Here is a 12902-nt window from a genome sequence, read left to right as displayed (position 1 = left end):
CCTACAGGAGTATGATACCCAGGCTCAGAAACACTTCATTGATTATCTACAGAAATGGGAGGGGCGGCTGACACTGTGTGCCCTCTCTGGGACAAGCAGGTGTCTCATTCACTAAAATGGGGATCTTGATCCCCATTTTTGGGAAGGAGACATTGTCTCAGGCAGGGGAGCAACTGTATGTGACAAAGGTGGTCTGGAACCTGGGACTGTGTGAGTCCAAAAGGGTCCCAGAAAGTGGGAAAAATGACAAAGTGCCTCACTTCTCTGGCTGACTTGGCACCTCCAAAGTAGGACAGGGCAACTTAGCAGGAATTCAAAGTTCCACCAAGCTTCCTCTAATACACATGCCCCTGCCAGCCCCACCAGCAAAACTCCACACACTAGCAATGCAGGGAGACCCCTTCTAGTACAGGATCCAGGCTCAAAAGGAGAAACCAAAACTCAGGGAGACCCTGGAGTACCCACAGCCACACCAGCAGCAGGTGGTGCAGTCACATATGGGTCACCCTCTGTCCACCTCTACTGGCCACGCCTAAGGGATACCCAGAGGCTGGCACTGAGCATCTGTCAAAGGACAGCCTTCCCTACCCTGGGCAGGATTCATGCATTCTGGGTATCCAGCCAGACTCAGGGCATAAAGGTGGCAATATGTTGGGAACAGGCTCCCAAGGCCACCAGAATTCAACGCGATTTCCCTTCTTTTCACCTCTGGGTTTTTTACAGGGCAGAGAAGGACTAGCTTTTCCTTGAGGCATTTGTTTAGCCCTCCTTAGCTTCTTCTTCTTTTAAGGCTCAAAATCTCAGAACTCTGCTTACTTGTCAAATTGTTAATTCAGCTGCAAGGGTCAGATTCATTTTCTTGAAAGACATGCCCAGTGGTGGTGGGGACTGGGCTAGGAGAGGAGGCATGGCACCATGGCACTGCTCTCCAGCCGAAGAGTGGGCCCTGCTTAGTGTGAGCTTCCAAGGCCTGGTGAGTCGTGGACAGTAGGCAGCTCCCGTGAAAAAGGTCTGCCACTAAAAATATCTCCCACTCCATCCTGGGGCACACCCACCTTGAGGGTCTCTTTGACTACATGAAGTTAGACCCCGATCTCCCAGGTTGAACAAACACAGGATGGGGTCTAGTCCAGAGCTATGCCTCAGGATAGAGAGCCCATGACAGGGCACCTGGTGCCTAGGAAGACGGAAGCTAGAAAGATGGTTTTCCAGAAGGGCTGCATCAGAGCCATGCATAATTTTTCAAACCCATGCACAAGGCCCAGAAGACTCTTAGAAGGCTAGGACAGAGGTTTCAGGGTGCCTAAACCTGTTATTAACTCCTGCAGCTGGTACCTGAAATAGTCCTTGAGCCCAACTCTGCTGAAATTTTACCTATTTGCAAAGCACAGATCCGTCACAGAGAACATTACATGAGGACAAAGAAAACACATGGAAGGAACCAGATCCTATCCCTCTCATCAGTTCCTGCAGGGAATAAGGAGGAATTTCCACATTCTCAATAACTTAAGTTTCTTATATAACTTTCCTCAGTGGTACTGGGCTAAGAGACATGACAAGAATAAAGTCAACGCATCCACTCTATCCAAAACTCACAACAGAGATATGCAAGTACCTGATACCCATGGGTTCCAGAAGCACAGGGAGGAAAGATGGCAATGCAATAACCATCAGAGACAACCTCTTAGTTGGCCTCAGGCCTCAGTAGCCACTTGCTGACAGGCGGCTTGTTAAGCTGAGCCAAGCAAGGTGGCCAGAGTCACCAGGGACAGATACAATGGCACATTACTGCATCAATGACCTCTGTGGTGAGACAAGAAAATGGGGGCTCCAAAAGGATTCCCAAGGTAGTGTAAATTGAGTCTTCAAGGACAGAGAAAAAAGTTCCCACCAATCAGGCAGTGAAGGGCATTTGAGGCTAATTGGAAAAGCAGGAGGAGGACCAGAGGTGGTACTCAGGGTGCAGAACTGGGTCTGAAGATTAGGAGCCACCAGCAGTGCTCCAAGAGGGCCTCACAGGATCAGATAAGCACTTAAGAGCCCAAGAGGGCCTCCTCCGGCTGCAGGGAAGAGGATGTAGTCAGGGGAGGGAAGGCTGGACACACCATCAGACATCTCCACCTTGGAGCCGAGGCCTGGATTCCTGGAGGGTGAGATGAGTAATGAAAACTCACAGGCCTCTGCAGCTGGCAGCCAGGAGAGCTATGAGGGGAGGGCTATAAATGCATCTAGACCTCAGCAGTGTCTGTAGATTAGCTGCCATTGTGATTTTGGAAATATCATAAAGCAGCTAACACTGAGGGAGAGCACTAAGTGTCCAGCACAAGGGGCAGTGTCTAAGGGACTTCTTTCTGCAAGATGTACTTGCCCATGGTGGCCAGAGACGCCAGCAATGGGGAAGACATAGGCCAGCATCACTGTCAGAGGCTGTATTTATTGAATCATCTTACATACAGTCCATCCTAAATTCAAGGTGGCAGGCACAAAGAACTAACCAGGCAACAACATGGCCAGCCAGCTGTGAGAACATTCACTCCTGTTTCTTCTCACTTGAACTTTACTTTGGGGGTGCCAACAAATTCTCAGTTTGTCCAGAAAGAGGGAATAAAAGAATGGCTCCTGAAACCACAGACTCTTAACCAGCGGTGTGCTGGTCAGTTAGCTCTCAGGAAGGAGGGCTCTGATTTATAGCACTGGCCCATTTCCATGGTAGTTAGGGTACAATACAGCATGTCTACCAGGAAGACACATGCAATCGGCTCTCAGGAGCTGGGCAAATGGCTCCAGCCACCCTGCATTTAGCCAACAACCCAAGATGGGCTCGAGTGAAGACCACATGTGGAAAGTCTTGAGAGAGCCCCTCCCAACTCTGGGCAGAAGCTACCAAACTCTAGTAAAGGCCAGAGACCTGACTTTTTCTTTCCTTCTCCTGGACATAGCATTAACCAAGAGTAACCAGACAAAGGCTCATCTTCTACTCCTGCTGTCCCCTACCAAACAAACTTTCCCATTTGGCTTGGAGCTGCATCCTTCCAATGTAGGACAAAAGCTCAGGCAGACTCATTTCTGATTCTTCTCAAATGAGCAGATGAGGGTATCCAGAGGAAGGGCTGCAGCCTGAGGCATTTTGAGGTTCAGGCCACCCACCTTTACCTGCTGCACCAACAGAAGAGGCAGGTAAACAGGGAAAGAGCAAGAGCAATGATCAGTATTTTGCTGGGAAAACCCAGACATGGGCTGGGGTATCATAACTTTCTCCTCAGAAAGAGAGGTGAGGGGAAGCCCCAGTGAGTTCTGACAGGGGAAGAACAGCCCCTTGTGCATGTGTCCCGACTTATCCAACTGTTGTTCACTAGTACAAATGTTACACACCAGCCATCAGCTGACACAAGGAGCCAGGCTTTCCCTGCAGGATGGCTTCACAGACATTAGAAAACATAGAAAAGTAGCCCTTCCACCCACCTCCCCAAGAATTTTTGCTCCAACTCTCAAGAAAACAACTGTGGATCAACTGTACCCACCCTCCTTTCAGGGTGTATACTCTAAAAAAATGGACCATCACTGTGGGATAGGCCAGTGACATTACGGTCAACCCCACCACTGAGGGCCTTAACTCATACTTAACATTCCTGCATTCGTAGTTCTGAGAAGAGAGCCACCACCCCACAGAGCTCCACAGGGGCTCCACAGGCCAGTCTCCCACTTCACACAGTCGTAGTGCGCCCTGGGTTGAGGCACAGTTACAGCTGGCAGGCCCAAGCGAGGAGCTGTAGTAGGCAGGTTGACCCCACAATCCAGGAGCTCTTGGGCCAGGACATGCACTCGGCCATACCTTATTGAGTTCCCTCAGTTTGCTCTTGGCAACAGCTGCATCTTCTTGCTCTGTGGCCAGTAGCTTTTCCTTCTCTTCCAGCTGGCGTTTCAGAATCGCCACAGGGTCGCCCTTCTGAGTGGCCTAGAAATGTCCACAGAGCCACATTAACAGAGGGTACCAACAGACATTTGGTTTGTCCCCCACGACCCAGCAATCAGACTTTGACCTAGGAAAGGAGCAGTATCCTCATAAAGTGGTAACAGAAACTCCAAGAGGAGCAGGTTCCATCCTGATTCTAAACACTTTGTGGGAGAAGACACCCTTGCCTTAGCCACCCAGTCTGTAGGGCCTCCAGGACCCATGTGCACAGAGCTGTTTGGCAAAAGTGCCAGGTCTCTGAGGTAGTTTTTAGGAGCATGCTGTTTCCCATTCACCTGGGTCAATGGTAGTCAGGACCTCTTCTCGCCCAACTGAGAGGCAGTGGCCATTGTTTCTAGTTCAATGTCCACCCTTTAGACGCAGTGTGCAGCCCATAAGCTGAAGCACAGAAACCATGGGAGAAAAAGTGTATTCTGGGGACTGTAGCCTGAGCTGAGTCCAGGCCTCTCTCCTTGGAGAGTGGTCATCCTGACCTTCTCCAGTCACTCACACCCAGGAAACCTCCCTCTACCACCTCCCCCCTATGCAACCTCCCTATAACCTCAGCAAGGGCCGGGAGCGGGACAATCTCCTCTGGCCTCTCAGGATACCCCAACATCTCTAACCACTCAGCTGTCACCAAATTCTTCACCAAAATTACTTATATTTCAAATTCTGATTAAGGGTCAAATAAACATGTACCACACATCACTTCCTGGCAGCAGCTCATTTGCCAAAGTACCAGAGGGTGGGTGCTAGCCTCTGAACTGGTCCCCAACAACAGGAGTAAAGGTGCTTCTGGGCCCATCACAGGGTTCCCTCGCAGTCTGTCCCTACACACATTCCTTCCTGCATCCAGAGCCCTGACCACAAATCAGCGGGTCCCAGCTCCTGTATTCTACCCCCAGGCTCCCTGTAACTCAGGGCTTTGCCCTGGCTCTTTGTGTTTCAGTGGCTTGGCCATGGCTGGGCTATGGCAGAAGCCAAAGGATCTGCATGGTCATTTATGCAGCTTCTGCTTGAGAAAGGGTAGCAGGGTTCTGCCAAGAAAGTTAAGTGAAGGCTGTTCCCTGTACAGCTTGGCAAGCCAGGTGTGGCCAGCAGCAGGAGCAAGTAACCACCACTCACAGGTCCCTGAGAGGGAAAGTGAAGGGTAAAACCACCAGGCCAGCTGCAGAGACCACTGAATGTGGGTGGGGAAGGGTGGGCTTACCTTATGCCAGGTGTCCTGAATGACACCAGTCTTCTCAGACAGGATCTCAATGAGTCGCTGGGCCTCACCCTCACTGAACGCCATGCTTCCGACTGTGGAGACCAGTGTCTTGTAGGGGAGGCAGAGAGGACTGTCAGTGCCCAGGGGTCCTGTGCAGACAGAAGGAGCGGAGACTTACACACAGACATGAACAACCACTCCCATCACACCCCAAAAGCAGCAGGGGCCAGTCAGAGCCAAGAACTCTGTCCAGTTGCCTTGGGTATGGTTCCTTGACTTACAATGGGTTTACATTCCAACAAATTCATCGTAAGTTGTAAATATCATAAGTAAAAAATGCACTTAATACACCTAACATAACAAACATCATAGCTTAGCTTAACCTACCTTAAACATGCTCAGAACACAACAGCCTATAGTTGGGCAAAGTCATCGAACACATACCTGTTTTATAATAAAATGTTGAGTATCTCATGCAATTCATTATGTGTATTACTTTTGAATCATCATAAAGTTGAAAGACTGTAGGTGGAACCATCATCAGCTGGGAACCATCTGTGCTCAGAAATGGAATGAACTGAAGTCTCTGAACCACCTTCCTGACTGCCCAGAGACTCCCAAAGGAAGTCCACAGGTAATGAAAGGCAGGGTTTTCCTGGGTTGGAGTGATCCCCCCACTTATCATCAAAATGAGCAGAATTAATCAAGGCAATGGTGCTTTTTCCTTTTTTCTCAAACAGGATCCTTTTTTTTTTTTCCTTCTTTTCTCAAACAGCATAGTAAGGCTCACTCCCTGCATGACCAAGACCTATCACCCTGACTGATCAGTGAACCTGTCATTTTCCACAAACACAGCCACACCCCCACAGGGGAGAAGCATGGAAAGCAAAAGGCCTGTATCTCCAAGGCTGCTGCTTCTCTGATGCTCCAGGGAAAAGGAGGTTGCCTCTCACACACCCAGGTTCCAACACAATTTCCAGCTCTCCCTGGATGAAGCTTAGGCACATTTTAGAAGAAGGAAAGCCAAACTGGGTTCTTCAGGAATGGGCTTGTCCATTCCTCAGGCCAGTAGTGACCCCCGGAGGAGGCAGAGCCATTTGCCAAAAACCAACTGTCACTTCTGAAACACTCCTCACCCCCAAAAAAACTTTGCTCTCATTGCAGGCTCTGAAAACAAGAAAGAATAAACTGAGATGCCCCATCTGGTAGGATCCCTGCCTGAAATGCCCAGGAAATCACTTACGCAGAGGTTCAAATCTGCCCCATAGCTGAATGATGAAGCCAAAAATGAGCTGAAACCAAGAAAACAGGCCAACCTGTGGTGGTCCCATCAGCTAAGCCCACCTCACTGAGGACAATAAATGGGAAGGCTTCCATAGCAACCATAAATTCTCTGACTTGTCACTATATTTTCACTGACTAGTCACAATATTTTCATCACAAGTCATGCATTTAGCATGATACCTTAATAAGGGGACTGTGGGGCGTGGGCGAGTTGGCTGCTATGAGCACCTCCATTTTAGAGTTTCTTACCTTGGTGAATCTTGAGATTAGAAAGAACCAGTGACCTTAAAGACCTAAGAGCTCAAGGGTGTCATGAAAAGGTGGGTAGGAGAAGGAAGCATGTCCCTTTCAGTTTTCTGCCTTTTTATTGAAATATATATAAAATATAAAATAATTTTAATGGTAAACTTATGAACACTAGAAAAAAAATTCTGAGTGAAGTTAAGGCAAAAGAAAAGAAAAGAAAAAAAAAGCCACTCTCTAGTTCACTATCTGGAGAAACCCCCACTGGTCAGCATTTTGGTTTATAGGTTTCCTGCTTTCCTCTCGCAGCCTGTTGACAGATGCTTACTGTCAGTGTTTTCTAGAAGAAGGCGGACCACTTGTTTCAGACACAAGTGGAGTAAGACTGGGCAAGACAGCCTTGCTGAAGCTGATCACCGCACAGTTCCCTGTCCTCACTCAGAAAAGGTCTTCTCCTGTACTGCCTGGTACACTGGCCACCAACTGTGGGGCTACTGGGCCCTTGAAACATGGTTAGTGTGAACTGAAGTGTGTTACAAGTGGGGGTATAACTCTGAATTTCAAAGACTTTGTATAAAAAAAATGTAAAATGTCATAATTTTTTTTATATTGATTGTATGTTGAAATTACAATATTTTGGGTAAACTATGTTAAAAGAAAGTGTGGCTACTAGGAAGGTTTAAATTCCACACATGGTGCACACTGTGTTTCTGTTGGACAGGCCAGTCTGCTCCTTTTCAGCCCTCAGGTGCCCCAAGGAACTCCCTGTTGAAGTCCTCTGGCAGCCCCCCACCCCTCCGAGTCCTCAGAGTGACCAGGGGCTGAGGCCGCTCCTAAAGGTTCTCCTTGGAGACCATCCTTTCAGGCTCCTAAGGCCCCTACTGCCCTGCTGGGATGAAAGGGACATCAAGGTAATGCAATCACACTTCACTGTAAAACGGCATTTCCTTCACAGGCATCAACCCCAGCAGTCTCGACAAATGTCCACTGCCTCCTGGAGGTCTAGGAGAGATGGACCCCAAGACACCCTGTCCACAAATAGTTTCTGAGAGTATTCTGTGAGAATGTCATTCCAATACATCTTTAATAAAACTTTATAATGTAATTATATTAAGTTTTATTAGATATACTAATGAATCAAGTAATAAAAACTTGTAACAAATGAAATAATCCAAAGCTATTACAGCAAAACCTAATTCCCCCTGCCCACTCCCCTCCCAGAAACTTTCGTGGTCTTCTCCAACCTCATATAAACACTATCTTTTACATGATTTTTATACTCATATAACTTTACATTTTTTCATTAAGTCTTTTAGGTAAGAATGGTGCCGTCTCTATGCTTCCCAAATCAGGGAAGTAAAACTGAAAGAAAAAAGGACTTGGAAGTAGAAACCAGAACTCTATAGACCTCTGCGGGGATCACATTTATTTCCAGGTCTCAAGATCCTCTCACCACACCAGCAGCACTAAGCCCACATTGATGCGGTACCCATGACTGGGAGACAGGCGCACTACATGCTGGCATATCACCCACGTCTCTCGCAAATACTTGAAAGATAGAAATCCTTGGTATTGTGAAATCTTAAGGCACTAGAATAAATTCATCAAAGACAACATCTAATCTGTTAAACCACAGACTTCATAAAAGTCATGAGGCAGTGAAATCTAGTGAGATCAGCTCACTGAGGGCCTGCTCTGTAGCTAAGCTTGCCTACTGCGGTGAGTATGAAACATCAGGAACAGGACAGGGAGGTCTGGGGGAGAAATGTGGCAGCTGCAGAGTGAAGAGTAGAGAGGAAGGGCCAGTGTTCCACTGCTCTGGAGTAAACCAGACCCCTGTCTGGCAGGGATGGGACAGGCCTGGGCTCCGGTATAAGCCTCTTTGGAGTGGGGTGGCCTTGGGCATGTTCCTATGGTCTGAACCAGAAGCCTCAGAGCTGTGGACTTGTTTTAGGAGAGCTGGACCAGAGATTTTTATGTGCTATCTCCTGACCTTCAGTGCTATCAGCTAACACGATGAAAAATTTAAAAAATCACTGTGAGGCTGAACAAACACATCTATGGGTCAGGTCCAGCCTTCAGGTTACCTCTGCCCTTGGGTACAGACATCAAGGTCGGAACAAGGCCCCTGGTGTCCTGGGCCCGATTCCAACTCAGCTCCCTCCTGCCCACTCATCTTGGACAAGTGGCTTCATCTCTCTTTACCTGTTTCCTCATCTGTGAAATGGGGGTAGTAATTGTTGCTCTCTCACAGCTTCATTGCAACGTGCTTTGAATAAGCCTGGCACAGGGTAAAGCACTGCAGAATCCACACACCAGGCCACCTTCAAGCCCCAGTCACAGGAAAGTCACAGACCCTGACCCCTCCCCAAACAGACAGTGCACCTAGGAAGGTGCTCAAGGTGGATAAAGCAATTCTGCCTTTTCTCTTACTCCTACCAAAAGAATAGAAGTTATACAAAGGGGTGCCCAGGAGCCAGTCCTCCACAGGCTGTGGACCCTCTGGCTCTTGCCTTACACCACTGTCCTCACTCAGGAGGTTAAAGGGGCAGAACATATAGGTAAGTGAGGCACCCTCTGCCTCCCTGGGCTCTCAGGCAAGAATCACACAGAGCTCAGAAAATGTGCATAATGCTTCACATTCCAAAACAGAGCTCCGTTTGACAACCACTTTGGGAGGCTTAATCACTTAAAATTAAACTTGTCTTGCAAAAAAAGGTACTCAGGGATCTTTCTCACTGTCACCTGGGATCCCTCAGGGAGAATTTTCTCTCTGTTGGCACAATTACAAGGATCCCCAGTGGCCAGGTTCCAGCCAAAGGAAACTCACTGGGTTCCATAGCCCAGCACTGTTTCAGCATCACCCTTTCCAGTGTCTGGTTACTGGAACACTTGGCACTGTTCATGCCCAGCTTACTCAACCAACAACAGGGAGGACATCAGTACTGCTCCGCTCCAGGAAGTGCCTCCTGAGCTCGAGACAGCTGGTGATCAATGGGAAGAAATTATTCCCACAGCCCTGTAATGGGCTCCAGTTCAACTTCAGCTGTTGTTTCAGGCAACTGGCAGTTGTGCCTAAGGAGGCAGGTCCAGGTTGTCTCCACACACAGAGTATGGACCTACGGTGTACCTCACAGTCTACAAAAGGCTAGGCTGGGAAAGGTAAGTTCAGGGTGAAAGTGGCAGCTAACACAGGCAGAGGAGACACAAGAAATGGAGGAGACACACACATAGCAGAGCCTGGGACTGTGTGCATCATTGCAGAAGGCACTATAGCAGCAACATAAAAAAGGCATTTAAACAGGGTACTTGAGCCAAACACTACTGGGTAAGGAGAAGGCAAGGGCTGAGGCTTCAGCACGGGGAGCAGAACAGGACAGGCATTGAGGCTTGCAAGGGGCCTTGCTAGTTAGAGCAAAGGAAGTGAGGCCATAGTAAATCCAAGTCTCCATAGGCCCCAGGAATCTGGATTTTATTCCATGGGCAAGGAGCAAGGCCTAGAAGGGAGCAAGATTTGCATTTTGGAAAAATTATTCCAGTATATCCAAGGAGACAAAGTGGGCAGTAGGTAGACCAGGGAAGAGCCCAGGGCCATGGACCAGGCCTGAAAGTATTTAGGAAGCCAAGCTGTGGGGACAGAGGACCAGGTACCAACCCAGTGACTCTGACAGCAGAACCTGCCACAGGGCTGTCGGCTTGGGGATTGGGGTAGAAAAACAATGGCAAAAACACTCATTTTGTCAGAGAATGTCTGGACCAGTCTGAAGGCCTTAGACACACACATGCAGGCAGAATGGCTGCTGCCTCTGGACCTTGCACAGGGCAATCCCTATAGTGTAGATCAGGGGGCCTTGCATGGACCCCCAACAGAAAGCTAGACATCAATCTCGGGGTGCCTTCCAGGCTGACATCCTCAGTCACCTCAGCCAAGCTCCCATCAAAGGCCCCAGGACCCACTCTCCTGCTCCTTCTTGAAGCCTAGCACCACACAAGCAATCATCTCTGGAAGACAAGCCCCTGACTCCTACGGACCACAAGTCCAAAGGGCATCCCCCCGAATCACAGAAGCAGGTAAGCAGGTGCACCAGTCTCTAGGAAAGAGAAATTTGGGCCAGCATTGCCAGTGGCCTCCCTACTAGATACTCGTTCACTGACAGAGAAGGATATTCCTGGGCTTGTGTGAAAACAACTCTAATGAGGCCCTTGATGAAAGATCTTTCAAATGCATCAGCGGCAGTGGCTGCAGTCCTTTCCATCCTCATCCATTCTTCACAGTGGAGGTAGGCCCTGGGCAGCACATACACGGCAGACTCCAAGCCCAGCTCAGCCACGGAACCCAGCACTGAGCAGAGGCTAGTCTGCCCTCATGATTGAGTGCACTCAACCTCTGACTGCCATAGACACTAACATCTGGCATTTTAATTGCACCGGAATGCAGTATAAATAGCATCAAGGACAATGCTATATGGGGCCTTTGAATCAGGCCTTTTCCTTTGGTTGGAAGAAAAAGTAATCTGTTAATTAACTAAGAAATTGTGCTCTTAATGATGGCTAATGGAATTTTTAAAAATTCTATAAATTGGATGCCTTTATTTTTCTCATTATACTTTTGTTTCTTCTCCAAATTAAAAAAAAAATTTATATCTGAAATATGAACATCATCTATAGCTTCTCTAAGACATGGCAGTACCACACTGATACTTGGCTTGCTTCCCTAGGGAATGCTTTTGTTCTTTTTAAAAAGGAAAAAAGAAAGAGCTAGATTTGAAGAACTTAAGAGAAAGTGAATAAAGGCTCAGAAGCCCCATAGAAACTTTTTTTCAGAGTTTCAGGCCCCAAAAAACTGAGTTAAGTTCAAAATAAAGAATATCAAACTTTGTCTTAATACACACCTCTCTGTGCCTCAGCTCAAAGTGGCACGCTACAGATAGAGCCCCAGGGTCTAGCTCTGGTCCCTGCCCTGCCATTTGCTGGCTGCTTGATTTCTGGGCTTCGGTTCCTGCTTTTGTAAAACAGATAAAAAATATAAATCCACCTTTCAGAATGTGAGGGGGACAAATTCAAGGAGAAGAGCCTCACAGACCATGCACCTAAGCACACACCCAGTTGAGAACAATGCTATCACACTGCCAGTGGTGACCCAGCCCCAGGCCTCAGACCCAGCAAGCCCACAGCCCAAAGAACAGCATGGAAGAACAGACAGGAAGGAGGAAGGGGTGGTGCTTTCATCAAGGTACACGGTTGAAGATGAGGCCCCTGCTAAGCTACAAATACCTTGAGTGAAGTTTTTCTGGTAGGTCTGGAAATTTTTCCTGTGTTGCCCTCTACTGCTAGTGCCTACCCCATTCATAAGGTTATACAATATGATTGTACTTGCATTTCCACCTGCTGTGGCACAGGTAGAAACCTCGCACAATATGGAGCTCCCAGGCCCCCTGGACTCTGTCAGGTTCGCAAATGCAGGACCCATCTTAAAATTTCCTTCTGGAGACTTCCAACTAAGGTGGAGACATAGATAGACATGCTTCACCACCCTCCACAACAATAAGAAGAAACACAACTATCTCAAAACTAAAAACAACCAGAACTACCAGTAAGTTGAGTTGCATGGAAGTCCAACAAACAAAGATATAAAGAAGCAATACTCATCCAGACAGGTAGGAGGGGGAAAGAAGGGCCAGAGAGGACTTGGTGTGGCAGTGGTGGTGCCGGTGGTGGCAGCAAGGCAGTGGCTGTGGCCGGCCAGTGGAAAGAGCAGTCACACTTCATAAAAGTTGGGAGACACACCTGGGGAGCAATCCCAGTCCCAGACCAGACCACACAGCTCATGGCTCCAGTGCCGGGGAAAGTAAAGCCTCATTCATTCTGACTGTGAAAACCAGTGGGGGTTCGGGCAGCAGAAGAAACTTCTGCCCTTCCAGCAGAATCTGCTTGTTTAAAGGGCCCCCACAGTCCTAGAACATCTGCAAACCCACCCACTCTGGGAACCACAACCAGGACAACAGATAGAGGGGTGCCAGTCCCACATGGGATGCAGGAGAAGCGCCTGGAAAAGGGGTGAGTGCTGAGCTAGTGGCATTGTTCCCTCTCAGACCCTTCCTCCACATACAACACCACAACTTGGTGAAACAGTTGCCCTGCACTAGGGAATACCTAAGGCTCTGCCTCTTACAAATAACAGGAGCGACAGCTTTACCTAAGACACAGAGG

At 48.3% G+C, this 12902-nt stretch overlaps 1 protein-coding gene across 3 annotated transcripts in view; it reads right to left on the bottom strand.

The window, feature by feature from the left end:
- The window catches only part of RRBP1 (ribosome binding protein 1), a 90024-nt gene that overhangs the window by 25011 nt on the left and 52111 nt on the right, over window positions 1-12902 (bottom strand). For all 3 annotated transcript variants that reach the window (XM_090286019.1, XM_090286020.1, XM_090286021.1), the window contains exons 3-4: window positions 5166-5314; window positions 3833-3955 (exon numbers count right to left, since the gene is read on the bottom strand). In XM_090286019.1, coding sequence (XP_090142145.1) covers window positions 3833-3955; window positions 5166-5314 — 272 coding nt within the window. The remainder of the gene's footprint in view (window positions 1-3832; window positions 3956-5165; window positions 5315-12902) is intronic.

This window comes from Furipterus horrens, unplaced genomic scaffold (assembly GCF_987537825.1).
Source record: "Furipterus horrens unplaced genomic scaffold, mFurHor1.1.pri manual_scaffold_8, whole genome shotgun sequence".
NCBI lineage: Eukaryota > Metazoa > Chordata > Mammalia > Chiroptera > Furipteridae > Furipterus > Furipterus horrens.
Note: the sequence above shows the minus strand (reverse complement) of the source record. Positions and strands in the feature narration are given on the sequence as shown.